General features: G+C 36.8%; 1 protein-coding gene across 1 annotated transcript; it reads left to right on the plus strand.

Moving 5' to 3' along the window:
- Positions 1-4,972: 4,972 nt before the first annotated feature.
- LOC127979191 (scavenger receptor cysteine-rich type 1 protein M160) lies at positions 4,973-21,250 on the plus strand. The gene is made up of 15 exons (XM_052584463.1): positions 4,973-5,089; positions 7,372-7,425; positions 8,238-8,483; positions 8,815-9,087; positions 12,484-12,795; positions 13,556-13,867; positions 15,888-15,947; positions 16,198-16,332; positions 16,563-16,679; positions 16,776-16,895; positions 18,013-18,087; positions 18,812-18,892; positions 19,554-19,685; positions 20,190-20,261; positions 20,416-21,250. The coding sequence occupies exons 1-15, from the start codon at positions 5,038-5,040 to the stop codon at positions 20,550-20,552; spliced, it is 2,178 nt and encodes a 725-aa protein (XP_052440423.1). The 5' UTR covers positions 4,973-5,037; the 3' UTR covers positions 20,553-21,250.
- The last annotated feature ends 1,934 nt before the right edge of the window (positions 21,251-23,184 follow it).

Consider the following 23,184-nt stretch of genomic DNA (forward strand, 5'->3'; position numbering starts at 1 on the left):
TGTTGCATCCAGTGGGGACATTAAGCCTCTCATAAAAAAAAAAAAAAAACAACTTGACCCCAAAGAACTAGTTAATTATTGACCAATCTCGAATCTCCCTTTCTGTCCAGGATACTAGAAAAGGTTGTATCCTCATAATTATATTCCTTCTTAGAGAAATCTGTGGTATCTGTGAGGATTTCCAGTCAGGAATTAGACTGTATCATAGTACTGAGACTGCTCTCCTTAGAGTTACAAATGACCTGCTCTTATCATCTGATTGTAGTTGTATCTCTCTATTAGTGCTATTGGATCTTAGTGCTGCGTTTGACACAATTAACCACAAATATTTTTTGCATAGACTAGAACACTTTGTTGGCATTAATGGAAGTGCATTAGCATTGTTTAAAACAAACTTATATGACCGCCATCAATTCGTAGCAGCCAATGAAGAGGTATCATATCAATTGCAAGTGCAGAATGGAGTACCTCAAGGCTCAGTACTAGGCATGTTACTTTTCACGTTTTACATGTTACCATTGGGAGACATCATCGGGGAAACACGGTATTAGCTTTCACTGTTATGCTGATAATACTCAGCTCTATATTTCTTCATGCTCCGGCGAAACATACAAATGTAAAAAATGAATGGAATGCATAGTCAATATGAAAAAAAACTGGATGACGTGTAATTTCTTACTGTTAAATTCTGAAAATGATGTTTAAATTATAGGACCTGAATCATAATAACCTCACACTCGTAATAACCTCACATGTAATAACCTACAATGCTGTCTAAGACTTGATGGCTGCTCTGTCAATTCTTTGTCATCAGTTAGGAACCTGTCACGGCGCAGTGGTGGGTTCCGAGGAAAGAACAGGGTCTGGGTCCAAATGCAGGGAAGAAATAATTTTTAATAAACAGGAAAAAAAGGCCAACAAGTCACAGGGACATGAGAAGAAGCAACCGGAATACAAAACACAACTGACAAGTAACAATTAACAAATCACAATTAATACAGCCAGACAGAGTGGTGCCGCCTCGGGGGAACTGAGAGCCGCCTCTGGGGAACTGAGAGCGGACACCATCACCACATCGGGTGAACTGAGAGCGAACTCCGCTGCCACCCCGGGGAAATTGTGAGTGGATGCCGCTGCCACTGCCTCAGGTGAACTGTGAGCGGATGCCGCCTCTGCTTCTGGGAAACTGTCAGCAGACGCCACCTCCAGGGAATTGTCAGCGGACGCCGCCGCCGCTGCCACCTCAGGGGAACTGTGAGCGGACGCCGCCAATGCTTCAGGGGAACTGAGAACGGACACCGTCTTGGGGGAATTGTGAGCAGACACCGCCACTTCGGGGGAATCATGAGCAGCACCACCGCCTCTGGAGCACACTGAGCAACCACCGCCACCTCTGGGGAATCGTGAGCGGACACCACCGCCTCAGGGGGATTGTGAGCAGCCACCACCACTTCTGGAGCTCTCCGAGTTGCCACCCCCGCCTCGGGGGAATAGTTAGTGGCTACTGCCACCTCAGGGGACTCTTCCACGCTTCGTGGAAACCAGAAGTTGATAATCCTTGATGGCAAGATCTCCCTGGTGGACATCGAGAAACCTCCCTGCTGGACCCATGTTTGCTGGCTGGTCACGGCACGGCGGAGGATGCTGAGGAAAGAACAGGGTCTGGGTCCAAATGCAGAGAAGAAATACTTTTTAATAAACAGGAACAAAAAGGCCAACAGGGAAAAAACAAAACAGAACCAAGTCACAGGGACATTAAGTGCATTAACATACAGACATCGTTTCCCACATCTCACTGAGAGAAAATGCAAGAAACGCCTCTCTCACATATGCAACAGTTCCTTCTCATCCCATTCCTTCCCTTCACATAGCTCAATCAGAGTGGCCAGTAGTAGAATATAATGGTCTACATTAATGCAAGTGATATTTACAGTCATGTTTAGTGTCACGTGAACATTTGGGTGGCATTATGTAAATATTCCCACATTGTGACATAGACATGTGGGGGCGTGTTTAAATTAGGTGTTTTTAGGAGGGCGTGGACAAGTCTTAAGGGGTAATATGATGCTTTTTTAAAGATACTTATTTGGTGTAACAGAATATGTTGACATGCTTTCATATAAAAAAAACACATATAATTTTCTACAAAGTCCCCTCTTCCGATAAGCACAGTCTGCTCTGACTGGCCAACTGACCCAGTTCATTGTAATCATTTTCATAATCCCATGATTCATCTTTCAAAATAAATGTAAACACAGTTAATGTCCTTAGTCTTAACATCAGTTCAAGCCCAAAAGTGGAACAGAGTGGCCTAACAGATAAAGTGATGAATCTTGTATTATTTTTTTTTAGTACACAAGCCACAGACGGTTAAGACAGCTGACTCCACAGTCTTTCTCTCTCTCACACACTTGCGCACACACACAAACACACACACACACACACACACACACACACACACACACACACACACACACACACACACACATACACAATGCACAAAACTCCACTTGAACTTTCAATAGCAAATATTAAAACTAAAAACAAAACATACAGTAGCTTGATTTAGAAGCGCCAGATTGTGGGAGCAAAGTCAGAATTACCTCCTAGGTTCACAAAATGGTCGTCCATAAAATGCGTTGCTGTTCTGTTGTGAGAACAGTGTCATTTCCCTGAGTCCTCCATGTAAATTACCTTCTTTTCCCACTGAGTTGTAAGTTTGGGACCTGAGTTATTGCAAATACCAGTTGTTAGTTCCTGTCTCCATCTCGAGGGATGTTTGTCTTGGTCTGAGGTATTTAAACGATTGCAGCAAAAGGATCAGGGCCTTCTGTAGCCAGATTGAGCCCATAGCATGAAGTGTGTCCACACACTTCATATTGTGTATTTCACTAGAAGTCAGGTATGCATCTTTTACTCTTAGATTCATCTTTGAGAATTTGATGTCTTGTATTGATTTGATATCTATGAATTGACTATGTAATTGGCGTAATATTTACCTGACTGATAATAAATTGTTACATTTGATTTACTCTGACTCTGAAATTATTTTCTCAAGTAGATTAAGTGAAGGCCATGTTTCCGCAAATCTGTGTCCAGGGATAAGTGCATATTAAAACTCAGGCTAGATGGAGCATAGGGCTCATTGGGTGAGGTTTTAGATTTCTGAATCTAAAACACTTCCCATAACACCCGATGTACTTTTGCTACATCATTAGAAGAATGGCATCTACGCTAATATTAGTCTGTTTCTCTCTTATTCTGAGGTCATCGTAGCCACCAGATCCAGTATGTATCAAGACCAGAGGGTCACTGCAGTCACCAGGATCCAGTACGTATCCAGACCAGATGGTGGATCAGCTCCTAGAAAGGACCTCTACAGTCCTGAAAGACAGCGGAGACCAGGACAACTAGAGCCGCAGATACAGATCCCCTGTAAAGACCTTGTCTCAGAGGACCACCAGGACAAGACCACAGGAAACAGATGTTTCTTCTGCACAATCTGACTTTGCTGCAGCCTGGAATTGAACTACTGGTTTCGTCTGGTCAGAGGAGAACTGACCCCCCCCAACTGAGCCTGGTTTCTCCCAAGGGTTTTTCTCCATTCTGTCACTGATCTAGTTTTGGTTCCTTGCCGCTGTCGCCTCTGGCTTGCTTAGTTGGGGATACTTCATTTACAGCGATATTGTTAAATTGATTGCAGATGATTGCACAAACACTATTTAAACTGAACTGAGATGCTGACGTCACTGAATTCAATGATGAACTGCCTTTAACTGTCATTTTCTATTACTGACACACGGTTTTCCTAATTAATGTTGTTCAGTTGCTTTGACGCAATCTTTTTTGTTTAAAGCGCTATATAAATAAAGGTGACTTGACTTGACTTTTTACACATTGCTTTGTGAATCGCACCGCATAAACATAAAACCACGTAGTTTTGCTTTCACAACGAAACACAAAGCATCTCCACAGCATGGCGGCAACAATACTACAGCGAGTTATGACTTCTTTCTTTGCGTGAACATTTGGGTGGCATTATGTAAATATTCCCACATTGTGACATAGACATGTGGGGGCGTGTTTAAATTAGGTGTTTTTAGGAGGGCGTGGACAAGTCTTAAGGTGTAATATGATGCTTTTTTAAAGATACTTATTTGGTGTAACAGAATATGTTGACATGCTTTCATATAAAAAAAACACATATAATTTTCTACAAAGTCCCCTCTTCCGATAAGCACAGTCTGCTCTGACTGGCCAACTGACCCAGTTCATTGTAATCATTTTCATAATCCCATGATTCATCTTTCAAAATAAATGTAAACACAGTTAATGTCCTTAGTCTTAACATCAGTTCAAGCCCAAAAGTGGAACAGAGTGGCCTAACAGATAAAGTGATGAATCTTGTATTATTTTTTTTTAGTACACAAGCCACAGACGGTTAAGACAGCTGACTCCACAGTCTTTCTCTCTCTCACACACTTGCGCACACACACAAACACACACACACACACACACACACACACACACACACTCACACACATACACAATGCACAAAACTCCACTTGAACTTTCAATAGCAAATATTAAAACTAAAAACAAAACATACAGTAGCTTGATTTAGAAGCGCCAGATTGTCGGAGCAAAGTCAGAATTACCTCCTAGGTTCACAAAATGGTCGTCCATAAAATGCGTTGCTGTTCTGTTGTGAGTAATATTAAAGATTCTTAAATGTATCCACCTTCAGAAGACCAAATAAAGTGCTTTTGCTTTCTCCTACATACACACACACATCTCCCTGACATGACTGCTTCAGCATTAACTGTGCCTTCCTTCTTTGCGTGAACATCCAAAGAGAAATAAAACATTTAAATCGCATCATATGACACCTAAAATAATACAATGGTTTACATAGAATGTGTGGTTTCAAAAAAAAAAAAAAAAGGTAGACTATACAAGAAGTGTCACTTCCTCTTTGAGATTCAGAGAGTGAAAGCACAGCAGTACCGAACACAACCCTCATCCACCTCATGGGGAATGGGGACCTTAAAGATCATAACCATCATCCAAACTGTTGCTTTAATACAAGGTATCTATCTATCTATCTATCTATCTATCTATCTATCTATCTATCTATCTATCTATCTATCTATCTATCTATCTATCTATCTATCTATCTATTATTGAAATGTTTGGGATCAGTAACTGTTGTCACAAACAGTTATATTTGTTAAATATTACTGCAGTTTTAAATAACTTTTTTGTTTACAAACTTATATTTGTCTTGGTAAATATCCATTATCAGCAGCTAGTGAGAAATCATCATAATATGTTGGTTTGGTACTCTAAATTTTTTTATTAATATCACAGCTGAAAATTATTGCTCTGCTTAATGATCTGTGAAAAACCGCTTGTGTCTTTTCAGGATTTTATAATTTAATTATTACATTATTATTATTATTATTATTATTATTATTACAATTTTAGATGTCTTCATTGTCATTTTATATTAAGGTAATGTATCACTACTAATTGAAAAATAAAAACATTATCTTTCAAAACAGAAAAGCAATAAAATAATCAAACAGTGTTATAAATAAATACAATTAATTTAATATCTATTTTAATAGGGCTTTCTCTTCGTTAGCTTTAAAACTGTGGAAGTCTCTGTCCTCTGAGAATAGGCGAGTGAAATCTCTTTGTGTCTTTGTGCAAATCTTCCCTCTAAACGTACTTGTCTTTTGATAGATTTTTTCCATCATTTTGTAATTGTTTTATACAATGGTGTTCATCATTTCTCTATGTTTTATTCTATTTGTATTAATTAACTTCTTTTTGATGAATGCATTTCCTTTATAAGTTCGTATTTCTCTTTTGTTTTATCTTATTCTTGCATTGGTTTTCGAGATTAACTTTTAAAGGTGCTATAGAAAATAATAGTTTGTTATTATTATTATAATTATCTGTTATTATCATTATCTATGCAGGGTTTTAGAAATACCAAGGTCCGATAACTAAGTCCTTTTGGGGAGTTTGGGGCCCCCTAAAAAAATAAAAAATAAATTATAGATCTACTTGTGAGCATTAAGACTTTTTTTTATTTTTATGTATGTCTGTGAAAAAAAAAAAAAAAAAAAAAAAAAACACATGAAAATTATGACAAATTTTGTAGAGTGAGACAATTTAAATAAGTAAATGATAATAGAATGATTATTATTTTAGGTGAACTATCCCTTTACAATTTTAGCACACACCAGCCCATTGATATAAAACCGTTGCAGATGCTTTCTTGTCAAAAACAGAAAATGAAAGGAATAAATAAAGATATGTACTAAGAAAAATACTATTTATTGTATAGCAATGCATTTAAAACATTTATTATTATTATTATTTTACATAATATGACTGTCTAACCACAGTCTATAAACACACTTGATAAAGCCACACATTCAACCATGCTCTAGTAGTCTGGTGATGAGGGCATTTACTGAAAATTATGTTGCACAAGACAATAAGAACTGAATTTATAAAAACTGCCATGTCCTAAGTTTACATACACTACACTAGTAATGCTGTGTGACGTCCCTTGGATATTCCACAAGATTTTTTTTAGTTGTTCATGAGTATCGTTTGGACAAATGAGAGACACAAACACAGATTTGTTACAAAAGATGCAAACATTAGCCGATTCTCAAAAAAATAAAAAATAAAAAATAAAAAAATAACAACAACGTGATGAATTAAGAGCTGGGGTTGTACAATTTTGAACAGGATGCAAATTTTTCTTTTCTTTTTTTTTTTTCCTTTCAAATTATATTGCTTTCATTTAGGGCTGCCATTAAGATGCCATATATGATACTTACATGCTTCTCAAAAGACCAAAAAAAATCTATAAAACACTTAATTCGTCAAAGAACATCCACATAATAACACATATCATTACAAATCAAGAGCTGATTAACTGTTAAACTGAGTTTTTATGAATTCAGAAATTATATTGCCTTATAAACACACAAAAAATACAACAAACGATTCTTACGATCTCCCTTATTTTGTTAAAGTGATTTTCATGTTGCAGATTCCGTAAGATGTATGTAAGCGTTATGCAATTAACTATTCAGTCATGTAAAGTAGTTTAGTCTTTCGGCTGACACAGAATAAAACTTACGCAGAAACACTGAGCTGTCAGCTGCACTTCTGTTTTATGGAAAATCAATGATCTGGCAGTTACTGGAACATGGTGCAATAAAACCATGTGATTATTCATTAAATATCCATTTTCTCATTAGTCTGGTGATGATAATATTCCAGCTATGTTATATAGAGGTAAAAGCTCATCAAGATCATACAGTCTCTTCCCTTTTTTTTCAGGATACGACAGTCTCATCTCTGCTGAGCCTCCAAAGGTCAGGGTCAATGTAAAATGTAAGTTATGCTTTCCTAATAGTGCATGTCATATTGATATTCATCATTGATATTCATTTTTTTTTCTTTTAGTAGTTTACATGTGCATTACACGTTTGTTGCTCTGTTGACTTCTGAATGTTGTGATGCAAAGATTTAGAGCATTGTCAAGAATATTTCACGTAATTTGTAACCCTTTTGAATAGTTTGACAGGATGTTGCGGCGACACACTTGTTCAACCGGTGCACATTTGCTCACTTCCAGTGTTTTTCTTTTTGTTGCACTGAAACAGGTGGCACATCAAACAGGCTGAGTGTGAGATGTCAGGTTATGTTGAGCTCCATGCTATTGTTTCTATCTGAACACCATCATGATTTGTTATGAGCTCAAAAGGTAGCATTGTGTTGTATTGCGTTAACTGGGTTTTATTATGTATGTGCACTCATGTAACAACATTTAATAACCGTTTGATCTTTTTTGTTAGATGTATCTCGGAGAGAGTTTCACTCAAAGCGAAATACCATTCATATACTTGATGCTTCTATAATGTGATGCATTTCAGAAGCAGGGTTTTTTGATTTGATGCATTGGGGATTAGTTGGATATCACTAAACTGCAAGATCAAATGCTTAAAAAATGTTTGCGTTGGTTAACATTATCCAGTTAGAGTCAATATAAAAGAAGCATAGTCAGAGCTACGTTATTACATTCTGATTAAATATTACAGAGGCCATTTATTCTTTGGAATTATACGATTACTTAACAGACCAGTAGCATGCATTGAAAAAGGAAAGTGTACATGATCTTGTATTCTCTGTTGTGTCACAAGCAGATCAGGCATCTGGCTTGTGCTCCTGGACTCTCAGCACCTCTTCAGATATAGCCGTGGAGGATATTAACCGTCTCTCCTCTCAGATCTGTCTGTCTCTGGGATGTGGTGATGTGTATAAATTAAGGACACGTGAAGCAGGGATCAACAGAACCTGTCTCACAGGCTGCATTTACCATGACTCTGAGATAAGCAACTGCAGTCAGACTGTGGGAAGCCACTGCAAGAAGCTTTCTGAGGTCATTTGCGGTAAGAACCGGTGGGATGTGAAATGTGATGTCTGCATGGTGGAATGCATTGCATGAAACTCTATTTGCTTCTGTTTGGAATGTAGTTTAAATTAAAAAGAACTACATTTAAAATGTTGTAAATAAAATAAACATAATGATTATAAAATAAGTGCATAGCTGATATTAAAAAATGTTGTAAAATATAATTTTTTAAATAAATGTATTTATTTTATACATTTATTTATTATTATTATTTTTTTTTGTACAATATATAATTTTTTTAATGTATGTTATATTTGCATCTTATTAAATTCTTGAGTTTGACACTGATTATCTTCTTTCACCCGCAGGTTCTCCCATTGTGGCTCAAATATCTAGCCCATGTTCCTGGACTATCAAATCCCCAGACCCAGAATCTCCTGTGTATCTGACTGAAGACACTGTCCACAGTGTGTCCCGTGAGGTATGCCGAGAGCTTGGCTGTGGAGAGGTCTACAATCTCAGTCAGAGCAGAGGATTGAACACAACTTGTTTCACAAACTGTGTTTATCACAACAATCAGTTGAAGAACTGTAGTGAGGTTATTAACTCCAGTTGCTCAGTCCTTTCTGAAGTTGAATGTGGTAAGTCTGTACATTTTCCATTTTCATGTTATCGTTATAAAATCAGTGACAGTATATTTATTTAAAGAAATGTTCTGGGTTCAGTACAAGTTAAGTTCTGTTGGAAGAATCTGTGACATGATGTCAGTTAATCACAGAAAATCACTTCCACTATTAAAAAAGTTTTTCCCCCCTCAGTAAAGGACTTACATAAAAAAATGCATTTAAAAAATATATTGTTAAATATATATATATAATTTTATGTATAATGTGCTTAATTATAAGAATATTTGTGAAAATATTAAGAAATATTTAAATATAAAAAATAATTACTTTTCAAATATTATTTGTGCTATATATTTTAATCCAAGAAATACATTCATGTATGGCACATTTGAAGAAAAACGTATGAACATATTACACATTTGAATACAATTCTGCAAAAAAACACGCTTTAAAATGTAAAAAAAAGAAGAAAAAAAAACGGTATATAATTTGCATTTAACCTAGGCTACCATAAGATTGGAAATATATTTTTTGAAACACATTTTTAAATAAATTTTGAAACTTCATATGGGGGTTAAAACTAAATAGGTATATTTTCTATCTCAAAAATATATTTAATTGAGCATCACAGCTTTCAACATATTTTTGAGATATGTTGTAAAAAAAAAGTCTTCTTTGTTACCTTTTTCTCTATCACACTTTAGAAATCATCAGAAATTATATATCACTTGAAAACATAAAATTCCTCCTCTGAAACCCATTTTAAAACAAAATGTTTTCAGTCATGAATTATAAAAATTTAGGTTTGTATCATGCACATTCAAGTCTATCTTCAAAAATGTGAGTGACAGTTAAGGGGTTAAAATACACACTGTTTTGAATTCATAGTGTAACTTGTCTTAACATTATAGATGTGAAACTAATGTGATAAAATGTCTGTGCAAAAATGACTTGCAGCTTTTCCGTTCCACTGTGTAAAGCTGAAAAACCCTTTATGTTTACAGCCCTTGAGCATATTGTGTAACGTTAGAGAGATAGTTCACCCAAAAATGAAACATCTGTCATAATTTACTCATCCACGATTTAATCCAAATCTTTTTTAATTGCTTTGCTCTGTTGAACACTAAAGATCTTTTAAAGAATGTATGTAACGGTTTCTGGTCCCCTCTGACCAGAAATATTAGTATATTATATATAGTTAAGTCCATATATATTTGGACAGAGGCACGATTTGTTTTAATTACAAACAAAGGAAAGGGACAGGAAAGGGAACTCGGAAAATGAGGGGTCTCGGAGGGCGAGAAGACAAAGGAGAATCTCGAAGGACGAGAAGGCTGTAAACACAAAAGGTAAGGACTCCATACAAACAACAGGAAAAGACTGGTATATATAGGGAGGCTAATGACAATAAAGTGACAGCACCTGGTGCAATTAACAGGAGTGAAATTACTGTGATGACAGGACAAGACTAGAGGAATTCTAGTGAATACGGTGAAGTGCCTGAGGGGAAGTGAGCCCACTAGTGGACACCCAGGGAAACAGAGACCAGACAGCGTGACACATGGCTTCCAGTAGCATTGGGTTACTAGTGTTTAGTGATGAAGTGTGTAGGGATATACTCTCTGCCCAGATTCAGTCAAATACAATGATTATTGGATGATGCTTCATGGTACAAATCGACAATTACTCAAAACATGCAGTAAAAGCACCCCATGAGTTTTTCAAGGTAAGTCTAAGTCAAGACTAAGTCAATCACCTGATCTCAAACTGATTGAGCTGCATTTCACTTGACCCCCAAGCAGACAACAGGTGAAGTCAGCTGCAGTAAAGGCCTTGCAAAGCATCACAAAGGAGGAAGCCCAGTCTCTGATGAAGTCCATGAGTTCCAGACTCAAGGCAGTCATTGCCTGCAAAGGATTCTCAACCATCTTTTTTAAATATATGATTATATGTATACAATTACATTTGAGCCCCTGAAAATGGGGGCATTGTGTATAAAAATGGTTGTAATTCCTAAGCATTTTCTGTTATATGTTTGTTCAATCCCTTGAATTAAAGCGTAAAGTCCAAATATATATGGACCTAACTGTAGATAGATAGTTTTTGCAGTCTTTGTGAACATAATAGATAGATAGATAGATAGATAGATAGATAGATAGATAGATAGATAGATAGATAGATAGATAGATAGATAGATAGACCAATAATTGAGGAGGATCTACTGTCATTATACAGTACGAGAGCAGCCTCTAGAGGCAGAAATCACTGACACATCACTGGTGTTTGTTTGAAATCCTGGCACAGACCAACATTCAAGTCAAGTCACTATTATTTATATAGTGCTTCTTGCAATGCAGATTGTGTCAAAGCGGCTGTAGAGTATTAAACAGTGTGTCGAAATAAAGCCTTCACCCCTGGCCAGATGAGGCCAGCAGTTTAATTGCAGCAGAGTCGGATTGTTTAGAGCACTCATCTGGTTCCTGTGGTCTAGGAGAAAAGGTCTTGATTGTGGATCTGTCTCTGGGGCTCATCTAGTTAGGGCTGTAGAGGTCCTCTCTAGGTGCTCATCCACCATCTGGACTGGATATTTTTTTAACTGATCGGTATCGGCTCTCTTAAGCCCACAGATTTGCCAACTGCCATTAAAAGCAAAAGAAGACCCTCAAAAGTGCATGTTCAGCCACCATTAAAACATTAAAATAAGAAGAACTGTTTGTTCATGATTTGACTGACAGACTGGCATCCTGACACTGCGAGCCTCATGCTTTCTAACCATATCTCAATTTTTTTTTACCTTTATGTTGTTCTTGTATAAAAATACAAGAAGGTTACATCATATACGATTGTCTTTATACAGTATGTGCAAATATATAGAGAGAGTGTATCTTTTATGCCTGTACACACATACACACACACCGTTTCAGTGTGGATGAGAAACTTTTGGAAAAATGCTAATGTGGATGGAGAGAGTTTGGAAAAGAAAACGCTGCTTATCTGTATTAATGTAGACATAGCCTTGAATTCAGTTCTCTCTGAGTTTGATAGTTGGGTCTATCTCTTTAACTCAAAAATCCCTTTAACTTCACATGACAAACTCAAGGGCTGTTAACATAAACTCCACAGACAGAGATTATGCTGATAATCAGAGGTTCCTAGAAAAATAGTCTCAACTTGAAAAATAAATAATTAGACAATGTCACTTCAAATGACAAACATTTTTGTATGGAAAAATTATTAGTTTAATTCAGCAATACAAGCTGCACATTTCTACTTTTAAGTAAACTTTCTTCAACAACATTCCAGTAATTGCATTATTATAAACATGGTTTTAGTGTATATGCAAAGGTTTCTGTATGTCTGTATCATGTTAATATTATCTTCATTGTCTAAATGTTGCATCTGTTTCTTCAGGCAATGCTCCTGTTCGGTTGATGGGGGGCGGTCATCGCTGCGGGGGCCGTGTGGAGGTGTGGAGGGGCTCCTGGGGCACAGTGTGTGATGATGGATGGGATATGGACGATGCACGCGTGGTGTGTGCACAGCTGGGCTGCGGGTACCCTGTGTCTGTCAGCGGGCAAGGTGAGCCGTACGGCCAGGGCATAGGCTCCATACACATGGATGAGCTCAACTGCACTGGAAAAGAGAGGAGTTTATGGGAATGTCCTGCGATTAGGAATGGACATGACTGTGGACATAAGGAGGATGCAGGTGTGGTCTGCTCAGGTACGTGACGATATGTGTGAGTTATAAGTGAAATCTCAAATTATGGTAATTAGAGACTTCAGTACAGATGTATCCATATTTCAACCAATAATCTTCTGCTACAAATATACCCGTGCTACTTATGACTGCTTTTATGGTCCAGCGTCACAAATAATATCCACAATCTTTTTTTTTACCAACATGTTTCCCAGTTTTAAACTAGAATTACTCAGACTCCTTTCCTGTAAAGTACTTACCTGTATTTTCAATCATTGATTCTCTTTGTAGTTCTGCTTCTTGTGCTCACAATACATATTTGTTCCCTAGTTGGACTGTCCTGCAAAGTGTCCTCCATTTTCAAAAAGATTAGTGTACCAGTCTTACTATTATTTTGTTACTCAACTGTTCGTCCTGCAAACCTTCAATAAAGTAGAGTATGTGCATTTGGGTTCACATTCAGTGTCTGCATTATCTGACAATGTCATGGTATATAATGTCAAAGGCAGCAGTAACAACTAAAACATCTTTCATACATTTTTATGCCACTCTTAGTTGGGCAGCCTTGTACATTTTAGCTAAAACATTATTATTTCCTCTTCAAAACTTGTTGCTTGATAACTGCAAAATGACAAAACATTTATGGTATAAAAGCCAGTCAAACAGATCAAACTGGTCTGTACTAAGGGTGACACTGATGTATTGTTTGTTTTGAGTTGATTTTGTGATGATTTTGTCTGATTGCATGTGTCTGTTCACACATCTTCTCTTATGTTTAATGAAGAATACAAGGCTCTGCGACTGACAGGAGGTCTGGACCGATGCTCTGGGAGAGTGGAGGTCCATCGCAATGATAGTTGGGGGACGGTGTGTGACTCGTCCTGGCATAAGGACGAAGCCAAAATGGCCTGTGACATGCTGAACTGTGGAGAAGCCAAACAATTCACAGCTTTCGAGCCAGCCTTTGAGAAAAAAAATGGATCACTCTGGTATTTTCACTGTCCTCGGGGAGCGAAAGACCTGTGGCATTGTCAGGAATACATTAATAATGTGTACTTGTGCAGGGAGTCAAAACCAGCTGGGCTGATTTGCAATAGTAAGTTACATGTTTCGTGTTTTTGAATGTCCCATATAACATTTTAATAGCTAAAGTATACCTCAAAACAAAATATTTTATTTTCTAAGTAAAACACTTCTCAAAATCTTAACAAATTGACCATCATAGTGACAATGTCTGTCAAGCTAAAAAAAAAAAAAGAATATATATATATATATATATATATATATATATATATATATATATATATATATATATATATATATATATATATATATATATATATGAATATAAATAGTACACCACACAGCTCATATACTACATCAGGGTTTTGGGTATGAGGTGCCATTTTTAATTCTTATGGTTAACCACTGTGCCAATACATCCCCCTTTATTAAATGCATGATGTATTTATATAGTGAATTAAAAATCTTTTGATTTAATTATCATGCAAATAGTTTCAGAATATATATATATATTCATATATTGTTTGTTTTTTTAAGCTTTTTAAAAGTTTTTTTATCTTAATGTTTTAATTACACTTTGTATAAAAAAATGTACAATGTGACCATACTGTGGGGCAGCTGTGGTCTCATGGTTAGAGATTTGGATTTTGGTTGCAGGTTCGAGTCTTGGTGTCGGCAGGAGTTGTAGGTGGGAGGGAGTGAATGAACAGTGCTCTCTTACACCCTCAATACTCATGACTGAAGTGCCCTTGAGCAAGGCACTGAACCCTAAGTTGCTCCCCGGGCGCTGGATCTATCGCTGCCCACTGAATTTTTTACATTTATTTATGGGCAAGTCGTGGACTAGTGGTTAGAGAGTTTGACTCCTAAACCTAGGGTTGTGGGTCCGAGTCTAGGGGCGCCAATACCAGGACTTAGGTGCCCTCGAGCAAGGTACTGAACCCCTGACTGCTCCCTGGGTGCTGCAGCATTAATGGCTGCCCACTGCTCCGGGTGTGTGTTCACAGTGTGTGTGTGTGTTCACTGCTCTGTGTGTGTGCACTTTGGATGGATTAAATGCAGAGCACAAATTCTGAGTATGGGTCACAGTACATGGCTGAATGTCACGTCACTTTCACTTTCTATGTGTGTGACAATGCCAGTTGACCATAAAAGACCGTAATGATTATACTATATCAATGCGCTGCTTTAACTGATACACACACACATCACAAAGATCGTAGATCACACTGTGCACACAAAAACATTTAGTAGCTCAGAAACATGTTGTCAATGCAGCCTGTGACTTATTAACCGATACACAAACTTTAAATTATATTTCTCTGCAACAACGATGTAAAATCTAAACTCAGCTTCCTTGAGTGAAGAGAGAGACAGATAATTCACACACACAACTTTAATCTCTCTCTCTCTCTCTCTCTCTCTCTCAAAATGGCCATATTTGAGAAGAAGAGTTTAGCTGCATTTTTAAATAGCTGTCGTCATTTAATATTTCTAAAACAGACTAATTGCAGACATGCAGAGCACAATTTCTGAGTATGGGTCACCACACTTGGCTGCATGTCACGTCACTTTCACTTTTCACCTTAATACTTTTTTATTTATTTGATTGGACATCTCTAGCACAAATGAATTCTCACACTTTAATAGTATTTATAGCTCCTAACAGGCTGTATAACTATGAGGAATGATTACCTCGGTATACTGTTTTCCCAAATTGCTCACATGCCCTTGACTATCCCTCTGCGTGACATTGGGTGCCAGCCCCTGTACCCTGTATTTAGAGCCTTCTGAAGCTTTACTATTGCTTAACTATACATCTTTCACTATTTCCCCCATTTTTGGAGCTCTCAAATGAAATCTTGCACCATGTGAGATCTAATGCCATTGGCCATCAATGTTGCCACTGCATCGTATCCATTCTAGTTTGCACTTATAGTCCATTTTAATTAATAAATAATTACTTATACATTATGAAAACTGTAAGGCTGTTTACACACAAGCAAAGCAGCCACGGAGCTGCCTTTAACACTAGACCGTAAGGATGAGCCCTGTGTAAAACAGCTTTCAGATAAACATTTCTTCTTTTCCAGATTCTCTTGGTCTGCCTGTTCCCACCAGTCCACCATCGACCTCAGCACCAGCAACCACAGGTGATCCCAAACCTTTCTAACAACCCTACAGCTGATTCAGAAACAATATTTGTCAACTTCCCCTTGTTTAATAGATCATAAAATAAATCCACTACAATCACAGTAAGGCTGTGCAGAGAAAAAAAAGATCATTTGCAGAAAAACAACTTTAAAATTAGATAACATTTATAGCTGGCTGTGTTAATGCAAATGGTGTTTAATGTAAGGCAAAGCATCACTCTTTCATCATTTCACTCTTTCTTTCATCCAGTGACTATGACAATGGAAAAACCACCTGGATTCTTCCCGACTTTAGAGCAACTGGGGTGTTTTGTTCTTGCTTTCTTTCTTTTGATTGCAGTTATCACAAATATCCTCTTGTGTCATCATAATAAAAAGAAGAAAGGTGGGTGCAAACCTACGGCCCAACACCACAATGCACAACCCTTTCAGTTGGAAGAAAATCTTGTGGAGCCAACAATACCTTTATTTAGATGAATCTCACAAACCCTGTCAAGAGCATATCCATAATCAACAGCACAATGAATAAACAAGAAATAATACATGATTTGACAATTCGAACACCACTGAAACATACAACTGAGCCATCTGTGTCTTTCCCCTCGTTGTGGTCAGCTGCTGTGGCCCAGAAGAGATACATGAACCTGCAGGCCCCAGCCGAAGCAGAGGAAAACAACTACAGAGAATCTGTGCATCTCGTCAAAGTCACAAACAACAGCAGCGAGCCTGAGGGTGGGTGTGTTTTACTCTGAGCTGATGTTAGACGGATGACAGATGCTCTACGGTTGTTTTCTGTATTTGTGAATTGTTTTCTCTGTGCCCTTGTAGCCCCCGTATCACCTCTGCGTATCTGGGCTCAGAGTAGCATTGAGAGCGGATCGTATGACACAGACTATGAGCAACATGACATCAGTCCGGAAACGGCTTTTCCTTTATCCACTTTTCAAAGTGAGTCCCTGTTACGTGTTATGGACCATACTGAGAAAGCAGGAGAGAGCCGGGATGGTTGTAAGCATGGAGATAAAAATGCTAGCAGTATGAGGAAAGTTACTTTCAAGAGCAAATTGTGTTACTTACTACAACAAGTAACTAAATACATTAAATAATGCATATTTTACTGGTGAAAATGCCCTTTCACAACAGACAAGATATGAAAAGGCAAAACAATTCGACAATATAATGGTCTTTTCTCAGCCATATACATTTTTCTTTTAGCTCACCATGTAATTTATATGTTGTTGAATGCCAAAAAACAGGCATTGATCCTAACCTTGATCCGCACTCACAAAATAGTCTTCTTTTTAGTGTTTTATTATACATTGATCACCGATATGACATGTGAAGTAAATCACTAAAAAGAAGACTATCTTGTGAGTGTGAATCATAGTTTTATATACTAATTAATCTAATAGATTAATGCGCTAAAATAAAATATTAAGTGACAAAGGAGCACAGTGCAAACGACTTTTGATGCAAAGGTCTTATGAAATGCTCATTATAAACATAGTTTTCAAGAATAATGCACTTTATAAATATAGTTATTAAAGGGGTCGTGGACTTATAGTTTTAATTTTTGTTGTTTGGGACTGTTGTTATAATGTGCTTAAAATATTAATAGGATTTTTACATCAGAAAAGGTCCGTTATCTACCCTAAACGAGTGCATGGGTCACTTTGAAAACTATGTAAATGCCCACTGTTATTAACATCTTTGCATATTAAATAAGTCTTACAATTCTTTTGAAAACTTCTTTTTCATTTTTACTATTACAGCTGCCTAAATGGGACAACAGGCACAAAGGGACAAGGGCGCATGGTTTAAGAAAAAAAAAATTGTGTGCACTGATGAATAATTTAAATAGGCTTAAATATCACAAGATTCAATCATTTACAGAGGTTAAAGCAAAATTTGTCACAACCATCCCAGGTCTCACCTACTGTATGTCAGAACAAGTGTTGTAAAATCCATACTAGATTTGATTTCTCTGTAGATGACATGAGATAAAACTGAAAACATGTGAGCGGTGCTGTAAGGAGACTTCTCTCTCTTTCTCCTTTCTCCTCAGACTCGATGCGATACAGTGCAGATGGTAAAAGGCCTGCAGCGAGGGTCACAAACCTGAACAGTGTGACGGAGGAAGGTAGGAAGGGACCGGTTTCATTTTGACTTACTTCCATTTTATTTCTATTATCCAGTTTAACTTCAACATGAATTCAAAATTCAATTCACTCTATGTACATTCGAAAAAATCTTTCATCAAAATGTAATTTCATAAGGTCACTGATTAATTTAATCGATAAGCCTTACGAGCTGTAGGTAAACATATCTGTGCTGTCCGTAATGGAAGGGTTTGAGCACAGGAGTTGACTCGAGTGCTAAAATAGTGGATTCATGTAACATTTTTGATAAACAGTCTTAACATACTAGCATAGGCAGATAACAGATCATCTGAATGTATTTACAGTTTCTTTTTCCAACAAAATCTTTACTCAGACAGTTTCTGAAACCTGACCATCAAACAGCAGAAGCACACACCAGATCTGCAAAACCATACACTAATCCTCCGTCATTATCTTTGAAGCCTTTTTTAAAACGCTTTATGAAAATAAAGTTCACAATTCTCTCTTTAACACACACAAATCTAACAGGAATTAATATTAAGGCAAAACTGTTTGCAAATGTTTGCTTTTGAGATGTGTTTCTGATATTTTGAAAGCAGTGCTTCAGTTTGCAAGTGATGTGAGGCATTTTGCATTTTGTGTGTGCAATTCTTGGATTTGTGTGTAAAGTTTTGAAAAAAGAGGCAAAGTTTTGAAAAAGTATGTGAGCAGTTGAAAAAGATTGTAAACACGGTTTGGTCTCAGCTGTCCCTGCAGAGGTCACAGCGGGAGGATACCAGCAAATCTCTCATAATGCACTGCAGATGCATGGGTCTGCTACAAGTGGTGAGAACTTTTATAACAAACTGTTAACTGAAGAGAGATGTCTTTCATATTATTAGTTAAGGTGAGACACTGCAGGTGAATAGGGTGAAAAATAAATAACTAATAGTTATCACCTTACTTACCAAGTTGATTGATTACACTGATAATTGAAAAAAAAAGTCTTTTTGTCACTCCATAATTCAGAAAATACATTGAACAGCCAGAAAACAATATATTTTCACAATTTTGGGGGGAATAAATTGTTGTATATAATCAAGAAAATTATGTATGAACGAATCCCTCTGTAAAAACCTTCAGAATATAGACAGGAATAAATATTTAAAGTTTTGTGTGTGTATAGTGCTACTGAAGAGGAGATTTATGGCTCAGTGTTGGAGAAAAAACTCATTTAGAGAAAATGGCCTTTAAAAATATGTATTATAATTGATATCTATTGACACAAATAGATAAAGTGTTATAAAAGAAACACTTAACAGTGTCTTTTGGGTGTTTTCTTTGCATTAGTCTGAAAGAACATTTTATGAAAGGTCAAAAAGCCCAAAATCAAAAAATGGTCAGGTGCATGAGAAAACATTTTTTTACCCTGCATTGTCTCCCCTTAAATGACATATAAAAGTCTTTGATTAGGCTGCAATGAGTATTCTCATCACCTCTCACACAGTGGACACGTTTGAGTCATCCTGCACTTCATCAGGAGAATGCTATGAAAACACAGGCACAATTGCACAGGACCTGTGCTCACAGGAGTCTGCTGAATGCTATGAAAACACAGGGGACCAGCTACAAACTTCAGGTATTAAACGTTCAAAGCTTTTTTAATTTTCTTTTAAAAAATCTGAAGAATGATCTGCTTTGCTCTGTTGTAAACATGCCATGCAGGTAATTTTAGTCCAACAGTATGACAATATGAGTATATATAGGTGGACACTTGGACAATAAGTGATGTTTTAATAACACTTTTGTGTTTTCCTTCAAAACTCTGTACTCTTCATTCCAGAACTACATGACTTTCTGGTTAGTTTATTTTAGGGTGTCCTTGTTGCTGTGTAATTACACAAACAATTACTGAGTAATACTAATTAACTACATGTGGTAAGATGGACATTAGTTTAAAAAATCTAAACAATGGGTAAAAGGCAGGGCAAAGCTGAATATAGGACATGGAAAGCACAAGACTGGGAACAACAAAAGATGATTTGGCAAAGCAATGCAATGAGGACTATACATAACAGATAATATACAACTATATATATTCAAATGTAAAAACATAAATTAAAATGTTACTCTGATAATGCAGATTTCTTGAAGCAGGGATCTGGAAGGTCATTCCTAGGCCCCGACACAGATGATCCTCCCTTCAGTTACCAAGGTGTGATTCTACCAGCAGCAATTAATATACATTTACACGTCAAAATGATGTGTTACTGATTTGTAGAGATCTTTATTTGTACCCCTTTACCAATTTTGGTAATTTTGTGATTTTATTGCACTAATATGTCATTTGGTCTATCTTTCATTGTCAGAGCTAGATAAAGAGGGCGGCAGCAGAGAGGACTCCCCGTTGTACTCACCCGTCAGCTATGATAATGAGGCAGTCTCTGCAGAATGTGACTATGATGACATTGGCAATTATTTGCAACAACCTAGTCAGTTATATTAGCTAGAGACTGTGACGTGGCTACATTTACACTTTAAAATAATGGTGATGTTTAATGTATGATGAAATAACCACAGCAATGCCTTTGAAGAACCATTTTTGGTTCCACAAAGAACTATTCAGTCAAAGGTTCTTTAAAGAACCATCTCTTTCTGTAGTTTAAAAAAATATATAAAGATATACTTTTTATAATCTGAAGAACTTTCTTTTGCCACAAAAAAACCTTTTGTGAAACTGAAAGGTTCTTCAGATGTTAAAGGTTCTTTTTGGAATCATGTAGACAAAAAGGTTATTCTATGGCATCGTGAAGCACCTTTATTTTTAAGTGTGTACATTGAGAAATATTCTGACTGTACTACAAGTATAGATTTAGAAACCATACCTGAGAATCATTTTACAGTATATCATTCTTCTATCAGACCTTTCAGTCCGTTTCAGTGTTATTTCTTTGTTCATTCGTATCTGCTTTTACATAGTACAATTAAACTTTATCATTAAGGTACATTAAGTCCATATCAATGTAAAAGGTACAAATTTTACATAAACGCTTTTCTCTGAATTTCAAAATGCTTACAAAAACATATTAATCAAACGTGCTATTTTAGAATCATTATCTGAAGCTAAAAGCAGCATCTGTAACTGATGACATGTAAATAAAATGTTTTAGTTATGACTGAATCTGTCTCTGGGAAGAAAACAAACTTAAGTGACTGATATGATTTTATTATTATTGTGTGTATAAGTACAATGTACTCTCATTATAGCATTAAGTGTCCTTTTATTTTGTTCTAGCCGGATGCCTTTTGGAAAGGAGACCTCTGGAACCTTAACAGAAAAAAAAAATACTTTTGCTCAGAATAATTTGCTCAGAATTAATTAAAATACAAATTATCCCTGGCCGGGGTTAAGATGAACATTCGGGAAACATTAAAGTGTTAGCTCACCAAAAAATTAAAATTAGTCCACAAATTACTCAAGGCATCCTAAGTGTATAAGACTTTGTTATTTCAGATGAATCCAGTAGGAGTTATATAAATAAAAAATGTCTTTAATATTTTATGCTGTTTAATGGCAGTTAGCTGGTACTGCATGCATCAGTGCAAAAAAAGTTAAATAAAGCAGATCCATTCATAATAAAAAAGTGTCTCACACAGGTCCAGGGGATGAGGAAATGCCTTCTGTAGCGAATCAATGCATTTTTGTATGAAAAATAACCATATTCAAAATGTAATAATCACTTTAATGTAGCTTGCAGTCACTGCGTAGCTCGGCTTTGCCCAACGTGTCGCTCGGAAGTGACGCACACAGAAACGCAGCAGAGAGATAAAATCAAAACAATGTTCATTAATTAGAAGTATACAAAATGAGGATTTGTATAGAATAATGTTGGAGGATTTCGATATTAGCCAAGAGGAGACTGTTTCTTTCTTTGCTAAAGCAATGAAACTTTGCTTCTTTTGATCCTGTAAACAAACGTTGGTTTTCATGAGACTCACCGGCGCATGCAAAACACTGAGCTCCGTACATCATTCCAAGGGAGCTGCTTCTGTGTGCAACTGTTGGTGCAAGCTATTAAAGTTTTTTTTTATTTTTTTTTTACGTTTTTAATTTTACATTTACATTTAGTTATATAGCAGATGCTTTTATCCAAAACACCAAAACTTCATCGGTGACAGAATGGAGAAAAAACCTTGGGAGAAACCAGGCTCAGTTGGGGGACCAGTTCTCCTCTGACCAGACGAAACCAGCAGTTCAATTCCAGGCTGCAGCAAAGTCAGATTGTGCAGAAGAATCATCTGTTTCCTGTGGTCTTGTCCTGGTGCTCCTCTGAGACAATGTCTTTACAGGGGATCTGTATCTGGGGCTCTAGTTGTCCTGGTCTCCGCTGTCTTTCAAGACTGTAGAGGTCCTTTCTAGGTGCTGATCCACCATCTGGTCTGGATACGTACTCGATCCGGGTGACTGCAGTGACCCTCTGATCTGGACACAGACTGGATCTGGTGGCTACGGTGACCTCAGAATAAGAGAGAAACAGACTAATATTAGCGTAGATGCCATTCTTCTAATGACGTAGCAAGTACATCAGCCCCCCCGCAGTTGATTTTGATATTCTAGGTATTATCAAATTGCCTGAGTTTGAGCTGTTAGAGGTGCTAAACCATTCAGGGCTTTATGAGTGATAAGCAAGATTTTAAAATCTATACAACAAACGATAAAGCATTACAATAATCTAACCCTCAGGTCATAAATGCTTGGATTAACCTTTCTGCATTTGACATTGAGAGCATAGGCCGTAATTTAGATATATTTTTGAGGCGGAAAATGCAGTTTTACAAATGCTAGAAACATGGTTTTCTAAGGAAAGATTGCTATCAAATAGCACACCTAGGTTCCTAACTGATGACGAAGAATTGACAGAGCAACCATCAAGTCTCAGACAGTGTTCTAGGTTATTACAAGCAGAGTTTTTAGGTCCTATAATTAACACCTCTGTTTTTTTTTTTCAGAATATAGCAGTAAGAAATAACTCATGATCCAGTTTTTATATTGACTATGCATTCCATTAGTTTTTCAAATTGGTGTGTTTCACCAGGCTGCAAAGAAATATAGAGCTGAGTATCATCAGCATAACAGT

The sequence above is a fragment of the Carassius gibelio genome, chromosome B19 (assembly GCF_023724105.1).
Source record: "Carassius gibelio isolate Cgi1373 ecotype wild population from Czech Republic chromosome B19, carGib1.2-hapl.c, whole genome shotgun sequence".
Lineage (NCBI taxonomy): Eukaryota > Metazoa > Chordata > Actinopteri > Cypriniformes > Cyprinidae > Carassius > Carassius gibelio.